The sequence below is a fragment of the Eutrigla gurnardus genome, assembly GCF_963514095.1.
Source record: "Eutrigla gurnardus genome assembly, chromosome: 8".
NCBI classification, from domain to species: domain Eukaryota; kingdom Metazoa; phylum Chordata; class Actinopteri; order Perciformes; family Triglidae; genus Eutrigla; species Eutrigla gurnardus.
The window spans coordinates 2674979-2699276 of NC_139922.1; the positions used below are offsets into that span (position 1 = coordinate 2674979).

At 46.0% G+C, this 24298-nt stretch overlaps 1 protein-coding gene across 2 annotated transcripts in view; it reads left to right on the forward strand.

The window, feature by feature from the left end:
* Positions 1-24298, forward strand: part of flna (filamin A, alpha (actin binding protein 280)) — a 60568-nt gene that overhangs the window by 3531 nt on the left and 32739 nt on the right. For both annotated transcript variants that reach the window (XM_084015354.1, XM_084015355.1), the window contains exons 2-4: positions 8981-9497; positions 19627-19878; positions 20515-20612. In XM_084015354.1, the coding sequence (XP_083871480.1) occupies positions 9128-9497; positions 19627-19878; positions 20515-20612 (720 nt within the window). In that variant the 5' untranslated portion in view covers positions 8981-9127. The remainder of the gene's footprint in view (positions 1-8980; positions 9498-19626; positions 19879-20514; positions 20613-24298) is intronic.

Here is a 24298-nt window from a genome sequence, read left to right on the forward strand (position 1 = left end):
CATCATTGCGGTCTAGTACTGTTCTAAGAGTAGCATCATTGCGGTCTAGTACTGTTCTAAGAGTAGCATCATTGCGGTCTAGTACTGTTCTAAGAGTAGCATCATTGCAGGCTGCACGGTGGTGTAGTGGGTAGCACTGTCGCCTCACAGCGAGAGAGCGGGTTCGATTCCCGGTCAGGTTCCTTCTTCCTTTGCATGTTCTCTCCGGTTCTCCGGCTTCCTTCCACAGTCCCCCCCCCCCCCCCAGGTCTTCTAGGATCTTTACCTGCAAGTTAAAAAGTAAAGCACCATAATATAAGCATATTCATATTTTATGAAACAAACTATAACAGCTACCTAATCAGGCCATTACATGTAGGAAAAATCAGCCTGGAAGAATAAAACTAGAGGATGTAATATAACCACTAGAGGGAGCCAGGAGACAGGCCATGGCAGTTTGCTCTCCACATCCTGAGACATTTGAATGTGTGTTGTCAGCTCTTTCTGACTCCGCCCCCTTGTTTTGTTCCTTGTTTATTTGGCAAATTCCAGTGAAACAATAGGCAGCTCCACCGTGAATCTCTCCAGTTTTACTTCCAGTATAATATATGTGACATTTCTCTCTCTCTGTCTTCTGGGCCTTGCTGCTCCTTTCAATCCATTCTGCTGCCGTTAATCTGCTTTCGTGCTCCGCTACAATCAGTAGCACTGTCGTCATCAGGGTTCTATTTTAATGATGGCCAAAGCCTGTAAACTGTCGCCAGTGTATATGTATGCATTAAATGAAGATTACACACCTACAGGGACCAGAGCTGAAACTGTTTAAATCTATTGTTCTATTGTTTTAAATGGCCCAGTGAATGTAAAAATGTGTGTGTGTGTGTGTGTGTGTGGGTCTGTGTGGTTGGGGGGGGGGGGGTTGTTACATTAACAGGGCTCTTTTATAGGGGTGTTATTTAGGCTGGGGGCTCCAGGGTTGTTATGAGGGGTGAGTGGCATTCTTAAGATTTTCCCTCACCAGACTGCAAACACACGAAGGAAAAGCTCATCTCCCTCTGTCTCTGCAGCCACAAATCGTGTTAAAAGGACATTATTCAGTGTTGCAAGTTCACAAAGTTGGATGAGCAGGCAGAAACCTCCACTTCTGAAAAGTGAAGCTGAAGCTGAAGGTCCTTAAAGCTGCATTCTCTCCGCTGGCCACCAGGGGGCGACTCCTCTCCTATTGTATAGAAGTCTATGAGAAAATTGTCCTACTTCTCTCTGCTGGCCACCAGGGGGCGACTCCTCTCTGGTTGTATAGAAGTCCATGAGAAAATGATCCTACTTCTCTCTTGATGTATTATCTCAGTAAACATTGTAAAACATGCATTTATGGTCTTGATCTCTAGTTTCAAGTCTTCTTCAATCCAGCAGGATGTTCATTTATCATCAGGCATCTCCATGTCCCCAGTGTATAACTCAGGTCACATGTTTGAAATCTCGAGCCTGAAGGTGTTTCCAGACAGCAAGTGGTTCGGCCTCCGTTGTTTCCAATGTAAACATGACCTTGCATGACGGAAACCCTCGCTGTCTGAAGTCTGTTTAACTCAAGGTCATCCTGATGAAGCCGGGTGTTCAGAACTGAGACCAGACCTTCAGACCTGAGACAAGGCCTGAGACCAGACCTTCAGACCCAAGACTAGACATGAGACCAGACCTTCAGACCTCAAACCAGACCGCTACAACCACAGAGACATCACACAACTTATGTTCTTTGAAGCTATGTCAACATAGGTTTCGAGTTTCGTGATGATTGGTCCAAAGGTTATGGAGTTATGCTAATTGCGTTTTGATGGCACAACCCTCTTATGTTCTATGGCCGGTATCTTCTAAATAAAACCATATTTTCAGAACCTTTTTGGACCATGACCCTAGCTAGGTCTAACGAGTACGCACAAATTTCGTCCAAATCGGATCAACGTTGTCGGAGAAATTAGCAACATCCAGTTTTTCATAAAATCCAAAATGGCGGAACATTTTGGCAGGCGGACTTTTGTACTCCAAGAGGATTTTTTGTAGAGGACATTTGTCTGCACATTTGTGCAAAATTTCATGTCAATTGGAGTTACGGTGTGGCGGGGCTGGCGAATCTCCACACTAGGTGGCGTTAGCGAGCTACTTTTTTGTGGCTAATGCGAAACCGTCAAATTCGCAAATTTTTCACCAGGCCGCATGGACACACCAAATTTGGTTAGTTTTTTTTAATGCTGATGCCCCCAAAAGGCACATCGAATGTGTGTAAGAATAATAAGAAACATTCGAATTACAATAGGGCTTCGCAGCCCGACATTGTCGGCGCTCGGGCCCTAACAAGATGGCGATGGAAAACATGCTTAACTGGAAGCTTCAAACCAATGGGTGACATCACGGTGACATCACGGTGACTACGTCCAGTCTACTGGCCCATGTTGGAGACTCACTGATGCTCTATTCCCTCACATATTAATAATATTTACTTATCTGAGACTCGTTACCAGAAGCTGTAGATGAGTTCACATAGATGAGTTCTAGATGAGTTCTCATAGTTGAGTTCTCATAGATGTGTTTTGACAGATGAGTTCTAGATGAGTTGTCATAGATGAGTTCACATAGATGTGTTCTCATAGATGAGTTCTAGATGAGTTCTCATAGATGAGTTCACATAGATGAGTTCTCATATATGAGTTCTCATAGATGAGTTATCATAGATGAGTTCTCATAGATGAGTTCACATAGATGAGTTCTCATAGTTGAGTTCTCATAGATGAGTTCTCATAGATGAGTTCACATAGATGAGTTCTCATAGTTGAGTTCTCGTAGATGAGTTCTAGATGAGTTCTCATAGATGAGTTCTAGATGAGTTCTCATATGAGTTCTTATAGATGAGTTGTCATAGATGAGTTCTCATAGATGAGTTCACATAGATGAGTTCTCATAGATGAGTTCTTGATGAGTTCTCATAGATGAGTTCTAGATGAGTTCTCATAGATGTGTTCTCATACATGAGTTCTTGATGAGTTCTCATAGTTGAGTTCTCATAGTTGAGTTCTAGATGAGTTCTCATATGAGTTCTCATAGATGAGTTCACATAGATGAGTTCTCATAGTTGAGTTCTCATAGATGAGTTCTCATAGATGAGTTCTAGATGAGTTCTCATAGTTGAGTTCTAGATGAGTTCTCATATACCCCTTTTCCACCAACGCGAACCTAGTTCAAGAGCTGGGCCGGTGCCGTGCTGGTTCGCAGTTGGTTCAACTTGCGAACCGTCCGAGAACCTGTTTGCGTTTCCACCAGCTAGAGAGCCCAGAGAACCACGTCATTACGTCACTGTATACGTCTGAGGTTTCCCCGCAGCGCTAATTTCAAGCATGGCAGACATGTCTATTCAGAAAAAGTGTTTATTTTGGCGGTCGGCTTACATTACCCGAGGATGCATAGCCACTAGTTGCTGCTGTTACGAACGTAATCACTAGCTTGGTAAACTAAACAGAAATGTGTCGTTAGTTTGCAACGAGGTGAAACATTTTAAAAGTGAAACTTACCGGGAACAGTAACGTTAGTAAAACTCCGCACTCTGCAGCGGCGTATTTTCCCCCGTTGCCTCGAGCGTTAACCCCGCCCCCAGCCCCTAACGTAAGCCGGGCCCTGTTCCAGCCCAGCAAAGAGTTGGGGCCGCTCAGGAACCAGTTTTCCAGGCTGAGAGCCGGCTCTTTGTCTGTGGAAACAGGAAGAACTGGTTCGCGATTGGGCACCGGCTCCGAACCGGCCCTCAAAATGCCTCGGTGGAAAAGGGTAGATGAGTTCTCATATGAGTTCTCATAGATGAGTTCTCATAGATGAGTTCTCATAGATGAGTTCTAGATGAGGTCTCATAGATGAGTTCTAGATGAGTTCTCATATGAGTTCTTATAGATGAGTTCTAGATGAGTTCTCATAGATGAGTATACATAGATGAGTTCTCATAGATGAGGGTTGTCGAATACTATACTGTCGGTCCTATTCCTAACTCCTATTCCTAACTCCTATTCCTAACTCCTATTCCTTGACCTCTGGGGAAAACGTCACGGGGTTAAGGAAAGGCGATAGGAGAACTCAAAAGGATTCAGCAAAAGACGACCGCGGTGCTCAGAGAATCCGACCGGACTTTCATGGTGATTGACAGCTGATGATCGGCACCAGCAATTGACGTGCGTCTGCGCTGGAGAAACTACAATAATGGACTACAAAAAGCATGTCCTCCCCATGTTGGTGGTTTTATAAGCAGCTCGTTCACTGACCGGCTTCAGGTCCAGAAGCTCCTCCTTCCTGTTTGACCGTTTGCTGTATTTACATTTCATTTGTGGTTTTAGTTTTGTTTCTCTCAAACATTTGTAACATGTTTTAAATAAATAAAAATATCATTCAATTATTATCACTGTCCACACACATTTATCAACACAATTCCAATTACTATATGTCTGCATGAAAGTCATTGTTAAATATGTAAATGCACATATCATTTGTGTTCATGAGCAACCGAGGTGTGCGGCACTTTAAATGTTGCTCTCGCAAGGCATTGTGGGTCAGCGTAATCTCCTTACCTTTCATAAAGGAAGGTCCGTTGTATCCTATCCTAAAGAAGCTCTGTAAGGAAGCATTGAAGCTCCTTTTCTTTGCATTTAGAGAATTCAAACGGCTCTTGTCATGGCGGCCACTTGTTAACTTCCGGGTCACTTCTTCAGTTAGGAACCTTCCTAAGCAAAATGGACGATTCCACCGCAGCTGAGTTCTCAAAGTTCAGAAAGGAGACTGTTTCCTGTATCTGTATCACATGCGTTTCTGCCCCGCCCCCTTTAGGAGACCAGCAGCAGCCCATTAACTATTAACTCCAATGGAAGGAGTCAAAGTAAACACAGACCGATTCTTTCTCTCCATACTCACCATAGTAAATAAATACTGGAACCAATCGCCACAAGCCACATATCTTCCATCTCATCCTGCTAGCTAGCTAACTAACTTAGCTAGGTACGTCACCAACACTGCCGTTAGCTCATCTTGCTAGGTAGCTAGCTAATTTAGCTAGGTATGTCGCCAACACGGCCGTTAGTCACCTTGCTAGGTAGGTAGCTAGCTAAATTAACTACGTCACCAACACGGCTGTTAGCTCATCTTGCTAGGTAGCTAGCTAACTTAACTAGGTACATCACCAACACAGCGGTTAGCTCATCTTGTTAGTGTGAGTAGCATTACATCCTGGTACTGAACACACAGAGAGACAGGGTTGCCAACTCTCACGTTCCTGGCGTGACACTCACGCTTTCACCATCAATCTCACGCTATCACGGCAAGCGTGAGTGTCACACCGGGAGCGTGAGAGTTGGCAACCCTGGAGAGAGGCGCCAGTTAGCAAAGTTAGGGTTAACCTCTCCATTTGTTCAACAACTGTTCGCTGTGTCCTATCTAGTGTAAACCGTTTGCTAGCGTGGTGCAGCTTGTAACGCATCATCGTTTGCTCAAGAGCATCTTACAAGACAAATCCGATCTTCTTGGACTCTGAGGTGCATTCACGTAAAGTTCTTGATGATTTAATCCCAATGTTAAACATCGAGTGAAGACTCTGGCAGACATTTTGAGCACTCGATGAACACGTTTGACATCAGCTGAGGATATTACCTTCAATTACTAGCATGGGTAGACAAAGAGAAACAGCTGTTCAACTGGTATACATGACATTAATATTATGGATTACCATAAAACAGAGGCTTTACTCCACACCTGGTTTGTTCATCAACCATTGTTTTCATTTTGACGAAAGTGATATTTCCTGTAACCATTCTATGAACCTGGAAGACGTTTAATCAGCATCAGTCCTGATCTGATCATAACTATTAAATATTCATTAATTTTCAGGATTTTAACCCTTAAAATCCCAGTTTCTGTACATAATGCCAATGGGTTTTTTTTAAATTAAAAAAAAAACACAAAACACAAATTACACTATATTGCCAAAAGTACTCACTCACCCATCCAAATAATTGAAATCAGGTGTTCCAATCACTTCCATGGCCACAGGTGTATAAAAGCAGCACCTAGGCATGCATACTGTTTCTACAAACATTTGTGAAAGAATGGGTCGCTCTCAGGAGCTCAGTGAATTCCAGCGTGGTACTGTGATAGGATGCCACCTTTGCAACAAGTCCAGTCGTGAAATTTCCTCACTTCTTAATATACCACAGTCAACTGTCAGTGGGATTATAACAGAGTGGAAGTGATTGGGAACGACAGCAACTCAGCGAAGAAGTGGTAGACCACGAGACTGAGAGCCAGGCCTTCCCGTCCAACATCAGTGTGTGACCTCACAAATACGCTTCTGGAAGAACGGTCAAAAAGTCCCATAAACACACTCCTAAACCTTGTGGAAAGCCTTCCAGAAGAGTTGAAGCTGTTATAGCTGCAAAGGGTGGACCAACGTCATATTAAACCATATGGATTTAGAATGGGATGTCACTTAATTTCATATGCAAGTCAAGGCAGGTGAGCAAATACTTTCATGAATATAGTTTATTTTCCATATACTAAATGCAAACTGGTCACAGTGGTCACACAATCACAGTCCGGGATATGTCAATGATTAGCAAAAATATTGATATTTTATTTATTTTATCTATTAGTTTTTGTGTAGTGTCAGATTAAAAAAAAACTCACACTGTGACCCTTAAGGCGAGTCCACACCGGAAGAACTGCCGGACTCGCGTCGGTAAATGAAGTCGGGCTACTTAATATGGCCGATTCGAACAACGACATGGGCGGTTCACACCTACGGAATTACAGCCGACGCCATACTTCCGCGCTTGCGCGAGATGTAATGTCTCCAAAACAACAGGCGGCGCTAATCTGTATTGTGGGCCAAAAAACACGAAAACCGGAAGTAGCCGAGAGAGTGTGTCGACACCTTCTTCGATTCCACTGTTTATCTGGTATGTTTACCATCGTCACTTCCGGGCTTCACTGATTCGCTAGTCAAGCTGCTAGCCTCCACCAATCAGAATGGTAAAAGAATGACCGACTCGAATGGCAGATTATACATTTGAGTCGGCTGAAATGAAGGCCGACGTGGGCCGATTCAAGCGACCACACCACGGAGACTCATGTCACGGACGCCGACTCTCTCAAAGACGTCGATTTTTCCGGTGTGGACTCGCCTTTAGAGGACAAAAATGTCCATGTCAAAAAAGTGCCATAAAATGATTATATATTAATATTTGTTTTTTAGTCATTATTTAAAATCAGCATCAGTCCTGATCATAACTATTAAATATTAATTATTTAAAAAAAATATATTTCAGTACTTCAAAGACTGAAACTGAGTGAAAAAGTACACCCCTACAAAGATGCACACATCCTCACCACACACTCCACACATGCACGCACACACACAAACACACTCTCTGACATCTTTTTCAACACACACACACCATCTGAGTTGAATATATTTGCTCCAATGTCTACCAGTGCTCAAAATCACATGGAGAAACTAAGGATGTGTTGCATGTGTTTTCCCTATATCCCAAAAATGGGAAAATGGCTTAATCTGTTGGAAAACAGTAAAAACTACAATTTTGAAGTCTTGACTTCAGAACGAAAGCCTAATGCCCAAGTTATGCTTCCGCGTTGACACAACGCAAGGGGGCTTACGGACCCTTTACGTCCTTGCGGACCCACCGCAAGGGCCTGACGTGCACCTCCCAAAAATCCTAGATGCGCGTCGAGGCGACGCAGCGGCATTGGCTGTGATTGGTCCGCTAACTACATCCGCTGGAGACCGCTTTTCCGGTTTCCACTCATAAACACCGCCATTTCAACTTTTAATGCTTTTATTGTTTGCACCTTGTCGCTTTTGCACAAAGAAATAAAACACTGAAAAATTGTGGATGTTTAAAGCCGGAAGGTAAACAAATAGGCTATAACGAGGCTAACGACGATATACGTCTCGGTCGGTTGGTCAGTCTTTACAAATAACATAGCGCCCTCTACCGGTGTGGCATTGAATTGCATTTCGACGCGTAAACCCAACGCAGAACCATCACGGTCTCCAAGCAACTGCGTGGCCATTGCGTGGCCATTGCGTGATCACTACGCGGAAGCATAATCAGGGCTTAAAAAGAGAGATTGCGTGATGTTATGCTGTAATTGCAGTGGGATCAAACATTGTAGTTTTTCCTGGTTTCAGTTGGATATTCTCCTAAATTGCTGAGTGTGATTTGTGTTTACAAATCTAAAACTACATAAAAAAGAAATAATTGTTGCATATATGTATTCCACTGGCCTGCTATGATCTGTAATACAACAGACAGTGAATCTTTGGAAATGGGAGGAATTGTCTCTGTGTTCCCAAAATAGGAAAATGGCTTTATTTGGTGGAAAATAGTAATATATATCTACTATATAGTAAAAATATAATAAAAAAAATCACGACTGTGTGCTGCAATGGCCCTGGGGTCAAAAATTGACAGTTATAATGGGTTTCAATGAGGACATTTTTGTTACAGTGTAACAGCAGTGGGTCCAAAGTTTATTAGAAGGTTGATAAAAACAATATCCCCCAAAAATACACCCTTTGGCATAAATGTATGCCATATACATTAACACAGCCAAAATGATCATAAAAGGGGTTCAGGGTTAAACCAGTAAGAGTCCTGCAGCCTCTCACTGGACCACCAGGTGACGTCAGTGAATCCCTGAGGGTCCAGGGTTAGGGGGACTCTGGGACTGGATTCCTTAACACTTTATTATACAGCTCAGTCATGTTCCTGTAAAGTTGTTGTCTCTGATTGGGACTCTGACGTCATACATGAACGTCTGCCATATTTAATGTAGTTTATTCTTAAATGAGGAGTGTGCGCGTGCCTTCACTTTGATCCGAAATGACTCGTTTGTTTCCTCAGCAGCAGATGTGTCTGTAAGCCTGTCTCACTGCTTCTTTCTGTCTGCTTCTCTCACACAGACGCGAGACGAGAGAGAGAGAGAGAGAGAGAGAGAGAGCGGCCCCAGACTCGAGCAGGCTCCACACAGACCAGCAGACTCCACCCAGACCAGCAGACTCCACCCAGACCAGCAGCCAGCGAACCGAGAGGCGGCCGAGAGCATAAAAATGAGCGGTTCACACCCCCGACTCCACCAGAGCGCCGCGCCCGCTCCCAACGCTCTCTCCCCGGACAAGGACGCAGAAATGCCCGCCACGGAGAAGGACCTGGCCGAGGACGCGCCGTGGAAGAAGATCCAGCAGAACACCTTTACGCGCTGGTGCAACGAGCACCTGAAATGCGTCAACAAGCGGATCGGCAACCTGCAGACGGACCTGAGCGACGGGCTGCGGCTCATCGGGCTCCTGGAGGTCCTGTCCCAGAAGAAGATGTTCACCAAGTACAACCAGAGGCCCACCTTCCGCCAGATGCAGCTAGAGAACGTGTCGGTGGCGCTGGAGTTCCTGGAGAAGGAGAACATCAAGCTGGTGTCCATAGGTGAGTGCAATGAATGGGCCCCTGAACGCCCCTCCGCTCAGGTGGCCCCTGCTGGTGCTTACGTGTTTGCTTTACGGTGCGTTGTGACACAGACGGGAACCGTGCATGACTCCCGCAGGGGGGAAAATCCGCTCGAGTCCACTTTGTTCTGATGGGGGGGATACGAGTCCAGCAGGGCCGCCGGTGCCGGGACCGTTACCGGGGTCTGCAGGCGTTGCCCTGCTGCGTGTGTCTGTCCACATCAGAGGAGGGTTGTTGTGGGAGGAGGGGGGTCTGGAGGGGCGTCTGTTCGGAGCTAGGCAGGGACGGTCCGAGCCAAACTCTGTGGGCCAGGATGTAGCTCAGGGCCTAGTAGGATAGGAGAGCTGACCCTGCACACACACACACACACACACACACACACACACACACACACACACACACACACACACACACACACACACACACACACACAGTGAGACACACAGGGCTATTGTGCGGCCCTTGTCGTGCGGGGGTACAGGACTGGGCTCAGGCTCGGTGACGCTGCTCATGTCTGTTAGAAACCACCAGTGAGTTGTGTAGTCCTGTGTGTAGTTCTGTATGTAGTTCTGTGTGTAGTTCTGTGTGTAGTTCTGTGTGTAGTCCTGTGTGTAGTTCTGTATGTAGTTCTGTGTGTAGTTCTGTGTGTAGTTCTGTGTGTAGTCCTGTGTGTAGTTCTGTATGTAGTTCTGTGTGTAGTTCTGTGTGTAGTTCTGCTGTAACAGTGAGTTGTGTGGTTCCGTGTGTAGTTCTGCTGTAACAGTGAGTTGTGTAGTTCTGTGTGTAGTTCTGCTGTAACAGTGAGTTGTGTAGTTAATTCATATTTGGGATGATATGAAAATGTCACGACTATCCTGGACCAAATAATAAATTATATTTTCCTGATAACCATGAAAATACGCTCAAAAAAGGTCAGCGAAACATCCTGCAACACTTTTATTGTTTTATTACAAAAAAATCAGCTTTCTTTAGTGAAGATCGTAAATACAAATAGAAAATAATGTATGAACATTGTGAGTCGGTTCTTTCTGAGGATATAAAAAAAAAAATTAGGCTCCATTTTCACGTGTCTACCATGATAGTGAGCTGGATGGCTTTTTCTAGTCACGATATTCATGATTATTGCTAAATGAAGCTAAAGCTACGCTCTGCTAACCTTCCCTGTCGGCAGGGAATATGTACGATTACCATAGAAGGGATGGGAAGATAGAAGATTTTATTACAGTTTAATGGTTGAATTTCTGTTATTGTGATAACAGTGATGTTCATATCATCCCACGATTAAATACCAACACTTTTTTGATTCTTGTGTGAATGAAATCCTTGTATCCTAACTTAAAGAGTTTATAACCTAAACAGTCTCATTGATAATAAGAGTTATTAGGTCATTGTTCCTGTGTCCACACAGTGCTTCCTTCTGGCAGAAAGGGGGCGCTGCATCAAAAAAGCACTCCGAGCACTTTTAAAAATGTTTCTGACAACAAAATCTTGGCAATATCGAATAATCATTTTAATAAACATCCTTTTTGATGAAAAATAATCACATAATCTGAAATATGATGCTCGCAAATAATAAGGACTCCCTACTTTGGCGTGTCTACCATGAAAGCAGCTCAACAGCTTTTCAAGTCACGCGTGACGGTATTTACGATCTGCTAGTCGGCTTCTCTTTGTTATGATGCTGTCTGTCTGACATATAAAGCTGTCTGTCTGACATATAAAGCTCAGGACAGACCGACAGGACAAACAAGCTCCTCCTCCATTTTCTCCACCAGCACGTTTGGGAAAAGTTCAGAGACTTTCACCTGAAAGCGCTCAATGCACTCTCTCACTCGCAACCTCACTCTCTCACTGAGAACAATAGAAACAGAGGCCGTTGTGGACTCAGGATTAAATGATAACTGATATCAGATTGGCAGGAAGACTTAGGTCCTCACTGATCCCTGATCCATCATCTGAGGGTCTATGGGGTTCTTTCTGTACCAGGATCGGTACCGGAGTCATGCTATCAGGTGTTCCATGCCTGGAGTACAGAAAGACAACAGGGTCAGGGTCCGGGTTAGTCCAGGTGAGGTGACGGTTGAAACCCACCATTTGTGTTTATCAGTGTTATCAGTTGCGGGAGGATGGTGTTCAGGGTCCAGTACCAGGCACGATGCCCCCCTCCTCAGGTCCACTCACATGCACGATGCCCCCCCTTCTCAGCCTGATCCTCCAGCTGACTCATCCTCGCTGCTGCCCCTGAGTCATCATGTGAAGATGAGAGGGCCGCCTCCTACTTCCTCCTTTCATGCAGGAACAGGGCACACCCAGCAGCAACACTCACCAATGGTTGCCAAACCGCCGTTGCTGCTGTGCGTTGCTGTACGCGGCCTCACCCCCTTTCTGTTCTCTCCACCAGCTCACTCTGAACCTCTCTGCCTGTCCTGGGTCTTCATGTCCAGACTTCTCTTTTGCTTGGACGTGTATATTAATACTCAACTGCCTGACACCGAGCAAGTCATTCTCTCCCCAAAAAGTGGAATGTGGAACTAAATAATAATTACAAATGAGTAATGGTTTTTTACTATAACATGTCTGGAAAAAATGTTAAATTAGCTTCAAACGGTCCAAAACCAAAGTTATTCAGTTTGCAATGATAAAGAATAGATTCCTGATAGAAGTTCAACATTTTGACTTGACGAGTTAGCTGAGACAGCAGCTGGTAAGATAGGCATAAAGACTGGATCTCATTACCATGCTATATAGATGTTGTGGTTCATCATTTAGTGTCTGTATGCTAAGCTATGCTAACTCACTGCACAGACATGAATGGCACCAAATTGACTCTTGGAAAGAAAGCCAATAAACACGTTTCCCAAAATGATCAACTATTGTTTTAAATGACCAATTTAATATCAAAATAGATTTTCTTGTGATTGATCAGTGAACAAACTGATATCCTGTTCACCTTTTCAGCCGTCGCCATTCCAGGTTTTTGCAAACGAAGGCGAACGAGTTTAACTTTGGCATCAAGCAGCAAAATAAGTTAATTTGACATTTTACTTCCTGCCATGTGACTATTGATGCACACCTCACCATGGCGATGCTGAGAGGATCAATCAGCAACCTCAGTTGGTGCTGAGCATGGCTCCCAAAGTCTGTATACGAGAGTTGGATGTCGTCATGGTGACATCACCCATTGGTTTTTAAAGCTTCAAGTTCAGCAGTTGGGTGGTCGCCATCTTGGATTTTTAAGGAAGTGACCATATACGGACTGTGGGGAAGTGACGGGTGGATCTAACGAACAAAAGCGGCAGTACTGTTAGTAGATAGCTGCATTGGTAGCATGGTAGCGACCTGTCAATCAGCAGGTGGCCCCACCCCCTAAAGCATCCCCTGCTTTCTGGTCTGTTGGACTCTAAATGGACCATAATGTACTAAATGAACATCTTGCTAGATTGAAGAAGACTTGAAACTAGAGATTGAGACCATAAACTCATGTTTACAATATTTACTAAGATAATACATCAAGAGAGAAGTAGGACCATTTTCTCATAGACTTCTATACAATCAGAGAGGAGTTGCCCCCTGGTGGCCAGCAGGGATAATGATAGTTTAAGGCACTTCAGCGTCGGCTTCACTTCTCAGAACCGGAGGTCCGTGGTAGCTCTGACAGCTCAATGGAGTAGCAGTGGGGGCGGGGCTTAGCTGAGGGTCAATTAGAAAGGAAACTTACAACTGCAGCATCAGTGATCATATTAGTGAGTGTAACTAGGAAGTCTGCGTAGTCTGGATCCGGAGGGTCCGGCTCGTGTTCAGGGATGTCGTACAACATCTACTCCAAGGTTTTCTGAAAAGGGATGAAAGTAAAAGAGTGGCGGTGGGGCGAAGGGCAGCGAGGAATGTTGGTGAGATAACGGTGTTCAGCCTCTCAGTTTTCTCCAAATGGATCACTTCCTGCCAGCTCATTATCATTAGCATCATTTCCTGTCTGCACAGGCGAAAGCGGACCGGTCTAGTGGATAGTGATGATTAGCAGAGCGTACATTCCTGTTGAGCACGCCGGTATTCAGGCGTTACATCAGAGCTGGAAATGTGCCCCGCCACCCAGCCTGCATGTTCAGACCCAACATGCAGACCTGAACCTGCATGTTCAGACCCAACACCCAGACTCTGCAGTTGGGAAGACTTCTTCTTCATCTATATATTTCCATACATTTTCCATACATCAACTGCAATGACACCATATCCTGTAGCAACATTATTGGTTTACCCAGAAGGCTGTGCTGGATGCTTGTCCATTATGTTTCTACCTACAAGCAGACGGACCAGAACCATGTCTAGGTGGATCTACTTTTCGAGACCTGAATCATTTTCTCCACACCAAGAACTTTGCTAGTGTCCTCCTCTCACCTCCTCAGCCTCGGTCTCAGCCGGGTGTCGACCTAATCCTCGTTCTCAGCCGGGTCTCAACCTCAGCCTCGGCCTCAGTCTCAGCTGGGTCTCGACCTCGGCTTCAGCCGGGTCTGGCCCGGGTCTCTTCCTTGGTCTCAGCCAGGTCTCAGCCTCGGTCTCATTCTCAGCCGGGTCTCGACCTCAGCTTCAGCTGGGTCTCGGCGGGTCTCGACCTCGGTCTCAGCCTGCTCTAGTCCTCGGTCTCAGCCAGGTCTCAACCCCAGTCTCAGCCGGGTCTGGACCGCGGCTTCAGCTGGGTCTCGGCCTCAGTCTCAGGCAGGTCTCGGCTGGTTCTTTGCCTCGGTCTTGGGCGGGTCTCGACATTGGTCTCAGCCGGGTCTCAGCCTCGGTCTCGGCCGGGTCTTTGCTTCGGTCTCAGCTGGGTCTAGGCCTCAGTCTTGGCCGGCCCCTCATACTTGCGGCCCCCTGCTTCGCCTCATAGTTTTAGTCTTTCTTGTTTTGCTGCTCCGGTCTCAGAAGGAACGGCCCATCCTCAGCGGCTACTATTGTCAGTGCAGGCTTTAAAAATGTCCCACACAGCACTTTTCCCAACGTTTTTCTCTCTTTTCTTGCTCAGCCCTCTCTCCCCTCGCTCCCCCCTCCCCCCCCTCCCCTGAGCTGTCCTCCCTCCGCCTGTAACCAGAGCTCGGGGAATGGGAGGGCTGCCAGGATCCAGTTTGCTTCTGCCCTTTTAAGGCTAAAAAACCAGGAGGAACTTTTTCCAGCGGAGGGAGTGAAGAGAGAGACGGGAGGGAGGGAGGATGACTGGAAGGAGTAGAAAGGAAGAGGAGGAAGTGTAGTAGCTCCAGTGTGGCTTGTTGCATAGAGTTGGGGGGAGAGCTACAGGTCAATGATTTTCAGCAGAGAGAGAGAGAGGAATGTGTGATATTTCCTCAGAATGTTCTGTTTGACGGGGGTTTGGTCGCTCCAACCACTTCTCTTTTCCAGGCGTGTGTGTGTTTGTGTGTGTGTGTGTGTGTGTGTGTGTGTATTTTTATCGATACCAGATCAAATAAATACAAAAATGCATTTATTTGTATTTTTTTCTCCTTTAGATGTTTTCTCTCGTTCCTGAACAAAATGTAATGTGTCCAGAATGTTCTTCTGAGCACATTTTACCGATTATCGGGATAATATCGTAAATCGCAGTTATTGTGGGAGAATAATGGTGACGTGACGGTTTCATATGGTCTCATGTCCAGTTGGGATAGTTATTTGATGTTTGAACACATTGTTGCATTTCTGCAACACTTATGCAACTTATTGGTTAATTAGTAAATAAACAGATACAGCAGGGCTGCATGATTATGTTCATAATGATGATCACGACCATTTTGATCTTTATTGGGATCACGATCATTCATTGATTTTTAAGGACAACATATTACACTTCCACATTTAAATCCACTTCTTCGACGGTCCTGCTCGTCAACACATCTTTGTGTTAGAATGACGGTTCGGCCAGATCCCAACATCCCCCCTCACGGACTCACAGACTATGATGTTGTTCCCATTGAGTACCTGAGGGTTCAGCTCCGTCCCACAGTCACATCATCAGGTACACGAGGACTCGCTTGAGGACTTTTTAAGTCCTGTATGCCCACTTTCTGTAAGTCAGCATCGATGCTGACTTGACCTTAGGAGATAACCCACAGTTCATAGCGTTGCGACGTGAAACACTGGGTTACCAGGGGAAGCCCGAAGGAATTTAAATGGTGCATGTGTGGAATATTACATTTACACAGAAACATTGATATTAAAGATTTAATATGGAACGCTTGAAATCATAGGAATGTCATCATAGACTACACACCTGGTTTATTATTATTATTATTATTAATAATAATAATAATAATAATAATAATAATAATAATAATAATAATAATATATTACACATATTACTCATATTACTGCTGGACGTATTGATGTCTTCTATATGGTACAGTTTTAGCGTGGACCACCTGCTGTTTAAGAAGTGCTCGATTTGATATGCAGCTGCATTTTCTCCAAGTGGAGCATTGAAAGTCCACTCTGTTCATTCAAATGTGTTTGTGTAGCGCTCGGGTACAGATGTGCAAACATCAGTCCAGTTCCACACCCAGTAAAGGTCCAGTTCTACACCCAGTAAAGATCCAGTTCTACATCCAGCAAAGGTCCAGTTCTACACCCAGTAAAGGTCCAGTTCTACACCCAGTAAAGACCCAGTTCTACACCCAGTAAAGATCCAGTTCTACACCCAGTAAAGATCCAGTTCTACACCCAGTAAAGGTCCAGTTCTACACCCAGTAAAGACCCAGTCTGGGACCAAATGAAAGCTTCACATCACCATTATCCTGATAATCATTCAAACATGCTTACATGCAAAATGGCATTTAGTTAATAGTCTAATAGGGCACAGATCTGTTTCAGCAAGCAAAAGATAATAAATCATAAAACTAAAAAAAATGTTAAAATAGCACTGCTGTGTGAGTCTGTCTGCTGAATGATAATTCCTTCATATTCTGTATTTATTACATTATCCCCATAATGGGAATTAGTAAATACTAAAGAATAGTAATATTGTATTTTATGGTATTGGTGGACAAATGTGTCCTGTCACCGTTATCCTGCCAGAATAATTCATTATATTATCATAATAACCATCCAAATCTGCTATAATATTTTTATTATATTGGTCATAAATCATCTCCCTGCATAAATAAAGGACAAATAAATACATAAAGGCTCTATTTTCGCTCCTCTACCTTGATAGTGAGCGCAACAGCTTTTTCATGTCACAATATTTACGATTTTCCCGATGATGCAAATTTACCACGATCAACTTATTGTGATCCACTATAGAATCCTCTACGGTCCCAGTCCCTCACCCTGACAGTCCTGGGATTATTAAATATGACACTCATAATAGACATGAGCCTCTTTTGTTGGACAGGGACCTGGGCCTATGTAGCAGGTCTGGATAGATCCGAGGGACCCGGGTCTCTCTAGACCGGCTAAGGACTAACTGGCACCAGATGCTGCAGGACAGAACTGTCGCTCTTCCCCCTTCCTCCCCTGTTCCTCTCTCCGTCTCTGATATGCTGGGATCAATCAAGTTGTGGGTCAGGGGTTGCAATGATGTCATAACAATGCCAGTGGAGGGGGAGGGGCAACGAGCCAAATTCATGAGTCATGGGAGTTTTGGGGGCAGATGGAGCATCAACCACAGAGACGCACCCTCTCCATACAGTAGCCGCTGTTGACTCCTCGCTCACACACACACACACACACTCAACACGGGGGGGGGGGGGGGGGGGGGGGGGGGGTTGAGTCAGCGGGGGGGAGTCTGGTCTCGGCAGTCTGTGTCCGTATATGGGCTCCAGCCGGCTTGGTGCGCTGTGGTCGGCCGGGAATGCTGGCAGATTCCTCACATGTTTAGTGGCTTTGTGTGTGAGACACGCACACACACACACACACACACACACACACACACACACACACACACACACACACACACACACACACACACACACACACACGATGAGGGAGTGTGAGTGAGTGTAGGTCCAAACCAGACAACAACCTCTGGTTCTGAACAGGGACGCCAATGCTGAAGGTCCTTAAAGCTGCACTCTCTACTGGCCACCAGGGGGCGACTCCTCTCTGATTGTATAGAAGTCTATGAGAAAATGGTCCTACTTCTCTCTTGATGTATTATCTCAGTAAACTTTGTAAACATGAGTTTATGGTCTCAATCTCTAGTTTCAAGTCTTCTTCAATCCAGCATGATGTTCATTTAGTACATTATGGTCCATTTAGAGTCCAACAGACCAGAAAGCAGGGGATGCTTTAGGGGGCGGGGCCACCTGCTGATTGACAGGTCGCTACCAATGCAGTTAGCTACTAAGATGACTTTAACACTTAGCTGTAAAGTTAACCTTGAATTATGAAGCTAACTTTGTTAGCAGCTTCTCACCAGAATCCAGATGGATCCAGATCCAGTCAGGGTGCTTCTCTGCCGCTTGTGTTCATCAGGTCCACCCGTCGCTCCTCCAAATATGGGCACTTCCTTCACTGGTTAAAGAAATCCAATATGGCAACGGCCAAGATGGAGAACTCAAGGCTTCAAAACCGGGAGATGTCACCATGACGACGTCCTCTTCTTATAGACAGTCTGTGGTCCTAACAGTACTGGCCCGTCTGCTAAGGACATTGCTCAGTTACTGTGTGTGTGTGTGTGTGTGTGGGGCTGGTCTACATTCCTGCTGCGAGTGCTGACCTGTGCCCCCCCCCCATCCAGCCCTGCAGGCACATCTGTGATGTTATAAATAAAAGACTGCAGGAGACTTGGGAAAAATTGTGATGCGACGATTATCCTGCCAAAATAACGATCCTTGAACCTCCTGGAATCACTTTACTGTGTTTGTTAATAAACAACAAAATAAGAGACGCATCTGTTTTTAGTGAAAAACAATCAATGAATCTTAAAATAAATAAATCAGCTAGACGCCTTTTATAATCCCAGATCAGGACTTCTATGTGATCCCAGATAAAACCATTTCTGGTCCTCCAGCTCTGCCCCGTTTCTCCTGAGCCGACCGAGTTGGCGCTTTGCTGCGTTGCCATGGCAACGGGAGTTTTCCTGCTGACGCGTCCTGTGTTCTGTTGGAACATGAATCCGGCGGATCGGCAAGCTGGGATGTTGTCTGCTGCAGAGCTGCTTCGTCTCCTTCATGCATGGAATTCCAACCCCCCTCTTCTGGTCTAGACCCCCATCTGTCCTGACCCCGTTCTGCTGTCCTCAGACTCCTTCTGCAGCTTTCAGAACCTCCTACTGGGTCTGTTCAGGCGCCCTGCCCCCAACTGCAAAAACATCCCAGAGAATCACTGAGGAACTTTCATTGTTGCTGAAGTTGAGCTGCTGCCAACAAGTTTCCTTCTCAACAGCAACACAACAACTTCAGTTGCCGTCCCCAGATGTTGATTGTGTTTCTGCCTCGTTGTCCTGCAGCTCTGTTCAGAGGGACAGACCCCAACCCCTCTCACTCCTGATCGCCATCAGCACCCGGACTCACAAGAACCAGACTGCTTCCTCCTTCACTTTGTTCTCATCTGGATCAGCTCGGAGACTCACAGACACTCAGCTCCCTCAATCCTCCTGGCTGGACCTGAGCCACCTGAGCTGGACCAGGTCTCCCCACCAACCGCTGCTTGTGCAACCGGTGTGTGAGTGCGAGTGTGTGTTGCTCCCTCAGACTCCCCCTCTGGTCCGGTTGCACTGGTGGTTCAGATGGAGGTCTTGATAAGGGCAGTGAGCTGGTCTGAGGTCGGATTGAAATCTGTCCAAAAGGCTGTAAAGTTGGCGTGTGGAACACAAACTCACTATCTCCCGACAGACCAGACCACGTTCGTCCATGATTCCGAGATATGCATCCCAATCCTCCTTAAGGCCATACATGAGAGGGGAGATAACAGACCCTCCTGGGGGGTGTCATTACAGGTCCTCAAGTAGACCAGCACAGATCCAAATCTCTAACTGTTTCTTCTGCATTTTCTGCATCCTCCAATGCAGCAGGACCTACCTGTCTGTCTGTCTGTCTGTCTGATCTACATGTAGTTTTAAATGTCTGAAGCATTGTGGTAACATGTGGTAACAACCCCCCGCCCCCGCCCTCCTTCTTTTGGACTGCAGACTCCAAAGCCATCGTGGATGGGAACCTGAAGCTGATCCTGGGTCTGATCTGGACCTTGATCCTGCACTACTCCATCTCCATGCCCATGTGGGATGAGGACGAGGAGGCAGACGACGGCAGGCAGAAGACGCCGAAGCAGAGGCTGCTGGGATGGATCCAGAACAAGCTGCCAGAGCTCCCCATCACCAACTTCCACCGGGACTGGCAGACCGGCCGGGCCCTGGGGGCCCTGGTGGACAGCTGTGCTCCAGGTGAGGGGATGCGTGTGTGACACCATGTCAAAATGAAATCTCCAGCTGGTTGGTTACTTTGTAACATCCATATCAGCAATAGTAGGACATTACTATACAAACAGGCTAAGTGTTTCCTCCATGAGTACTAGCCAATCAGAGCAGAGTAAGGCGGGGCTTCATTGAGAAACTGTGACAGGTGGATGAGAGGACTGTGGCGTTGTTTCCCTGCTGGAGGATAAATAGCTCACTTTTTATTAGCCTGTTCCATATTCTTCGTCTTAGAGCTTCTTAACTGTGTACATGACAGATCTGAGTTCAGGTCAGGGGCAGCATAAGGGTGTACTTCTCATCTGTGTGAGAGTAACAGCTGTGGGGGGTGGAGGTTTCTATGTTTGGCAGACCCGAGGACCGCGACAGCACAGATAAGGAGTCAACCGAAGCTTTGATTTCCGGCAGCTACAGATTTATAAAATATCACACAATCACACGGATTTTTCTTATAAAAGACAATGGTCAATGAAACATAATAATGTGATTTATTGTGTTTAACAATACATCATAAATCTACAAAGCCTGTCGTGTTGTCATCATCATTATGTGGGTGATAACTTTCCCTCCTGCTTCCTGCTCACTAACTCGCCTTCCGTCCTGCAGGTCTGTGTCCGGACTGGGACCAGTGGGATCAGACCAAACCAGTGGACAACGCCCGCGAGGCCATGCAGCAAGCTGACGACTGGCTGGGCATCCCACAGGTGAAATACATACCTTCTCACATTGCCGTGGTCCCAGTTCCCTCATGGGAGCTGTCCCGAGGTGGGTTGGGACCTGTGGGTGGGTTTCGTGCTCAATGCCCCCGGTGCCACTACGAACCGGGAGGACAATGCACCAGGTTGATGCATCTCACATGAGACTGGAGTGGACACGGTTCCAGGATATGACCGGATGTGAGGCTGCTGATGAGCGATGAGTGAAACCGATCCAGCAGAGTTCTCTGATATAATATGTTGTTTTTCATCGCCTTCAAATGCAGAAAATATGATCTGGTCCTTCCTTCCCTCCCCGTTCCCATGGTTACGTCAGCCTGTTGCTGCTGCAGTAATAATACCACAGCAATATTTCATATTTCATACTTGCAATTAGGGCTGGGTGATATATCCATCCATCCATCGTCTACCGCTTATCCTGTATTCAGGGTCACGGGGCGGCTGGAGCCGATCCCAGCTGTCATTGGGTGAAGGCAGGGTACACCCTGGACAGGTAACCAGTCTATCGCAGGGCCGACATGTAGAGACAAACAACCATTCACGCTCACATTCACACCTATGGGCAATTCAGAGTCATCAATGAACCTATCCCCATCCTGCATGTCTTTGGACTGTGGGAGGAAGCCGGAGAACCCGGAGAGAACCCACGCTTAAGGCCCCCACACACCGCCCAGACGTCCAATTGCCTTATCCGACCACTCTCCGCCCACTCTGTTGCCTCTCGTCTGACCCGTTCGGCAGAAAAGTTGCGTTGTACACACCGCTTCGACGTGCTTCCGACAGCACAGCAGCGTGTACGTTCTGCGCTTGCGCGAGATGCAATAAGCCTCCTTAACAGCGGGTGGCGCTAGTCTCGTGCCAGTACTCCAAAACAGGAAAACAGGAAATGACGGAACGGAGTGCAAATAAAAACAATGCACACACAGTCTTGGTTCAGTATTCGTTCGACTCGAGAAGACCTTTGTGGACTAAATACTTGGCATTTCTGGAAAGATGGCTCTGGCTAGGGTGACACTCGCGTTGTGTGCTCTCGGGCTCATTATTTTACGAAGACGTCGTCTCAGTAGGGAACGAGTAATACGGAGTTTACCATCGTCACTTCCGCCCCGCCCACACACCGCCATTGGATACTCTGATTCGCTAGCACACCGCCAATCAGAGTATCCAATGGCTCAGACGTCCAACAGCCCACCTCCTCAGACTTCGTATGCTCAGTCTGATCAGACAACGTCCGCGCGGCTCCGAAAGCTTCCGACGCAGCTGTACCCACCAAACATATGTGTTCCCGACCTCGTCCGAGCCTCTCCAAACGCTTCAGACGTCCAACGGTTGGGCCGGTGTGTTCCTGCCTTTACACGGGGAGAACATGCAAACTCCACACAGAAGGAACCCGGGGCCGACCCAGGGATCAAGCCAGGATCCTCTTGCTGTGAGGCGAGAGTGCTAACCACTACACCACCGTGCAGCCCCGGGTGATATATCGATTTTTTAAATATATCAATATTTTTTCAAACGAGATATGGAACGCAACGCTATCGTCAACATCAATATAAAATAATTTGCGTTTAAAGTACTGCACATTTGGTCCAAATAACAGTAATTCCGTGCCGCGCCTGCCGCCTGCTCTTTCGCAACTCTCTCTCTCTCCTGCTGCCTCCGGCACACACTGCCCCGCCCCCGCCCTTCCACTCACGGTACTTTTTAAAAAAAAATCCCCTCCAGCGCGGAGTCCGGCGACAGTTTGGAGCGCTTGCCATCTGCTGAGTAAAAAAAATGCTTCATGATGCATCGGAGAGGCCGTTAAACGTCCTGGTTCGTCTCCGAAAGATTCGCGGCTCATGACAGGCTGACGGCACATCGAATGCAGCATTTTGCCTTTTATTAAACCACTGTTTCTACCACATTCAAAGTAGACACGCAGACATGTGATGTCCATTAGCAACTTGGGCGATTTTGGCTGGACAGACTGATTCATTTTACAAATTTGGGATTGAGTTTTTTATCAGCCGGTTACGAGCACAAGGCAGGCTGGACATGAATGCACAGTGGTCTTGATGTAGAATAACGAGTTGGAACGCGGCAACGCCATTTATGTTATTGCGACAACAAATATCGATATTTATCTTATATCGATTGTTTTGATTATTTTGCTTGAAAATATCGAGATATGACTTTTGGTCCATATTAGGGGTGCAAACAATTAATTGCGTTTTGAACCCGTAATTCGCCGCCAGTCCACGCGAGGGCGCGCTTGACGCCAGACGTACTTGACGCACATGCGATAACAAGCGAAGCAAGGCTCTGACGACAACAACAAGACAAAACGAGAAGCGGGAGCAGTGTTTCCCACACATTGACGAGACTATGGCGCACCGCCGTAGTCTAATTTAGGCCGCCATAGTCTCGATGTTCTCCCAAAATTATTTTATCAAGGCAAATGGACTTAACTCTAGCTCTAATGATAGGCCTAAACAGGACGGCAGCAGCGCTTATTATAAGGGGAAATCCTCGCGGCTGGTTTGGCTAATCAACGTTCTGTTTTCCCCCGTCGCCATGGCAAGGCGTCCCCCGCGCCGACCCCCCCTCAGCTGGAGAGTTTGACGGCGCGTATAGCCCCGTTCACATACGTCGCTACTCGCCCGTCACTCGCTTTCTCGCTGAATTCTACTCGCTGGCAAAAAAACTCACTGCCGCCGGCGGCTAGTTCAAGCGGCAACTCTTTGAGTGGAACTCTCTGTTGACGTCAACTGTCAATCATCTCTATTCTACATCCCGATTGGTGCTCGCTTCACTCGCGTCCCAGAAAGTTAAAGTTATTTGATCTCCGTTCCCGCCCACATCGCATCGCCTGTCCTGGCCACATTCCACTAGAACACATTCACATTCATTGACAGCTGTCGCTCAGAGATGGGCGAGTGGCGACGTATGTGAACGGGGCTTCAGTCAAAACCAAAACACCAAGGAAGGCTAGGGAATAGTCACCCACTTATAATAATAATAATAATAATAATAATAATAATAATAATAATAATAATAATAATAATAATAATAAACTAATAGTTTAAAGGCTCAGCCCTGTGTTTTAGTCATTTTTGTTTTCATATTTTCTTGAATGCTTAAACTCCTTAACCCCATTTAATATGTCAACATTTGGATCAGAACCAGCAGTTTGTAAGAAATTGGTCAGGAAACGATATGTCATATTTTGGTTCTCAAAATTCCCCAAATTGATGCATTAAAATGAAATTATTCAAAATATGATTTGCATTTTCTTTATATCATAAGGAAGATAGCATTTGATGTTACGTATGCAGCAGATGGAACCTATTCTGAGGGAAAATCAGCTTCTCAGAAGAATTGCCGCTTATCAATTAATCGATCACCGATCGATAAGATGAAACAACTATCGATTAATGAATTACTCGATAATTTGCATCCCTAGTCCATATCACCCAGCCCTACTTCCAATAATCATGTGCACGCAACCACTCAGTCTGTGGCTATCACGTTTATTTACTCTTTACTTATTTATTGTGTCGTTACTAAGTGACTATTACTATGTGACCAAAATAATAGTGATCCCGATATTACCCAGAAGTCGCACTCCTCTGTCTCCGTCTCACTCTTCTGTCCCCGTCTCACTCTTCTGTCCCCGTCGCACTCCTCTGTCCCCG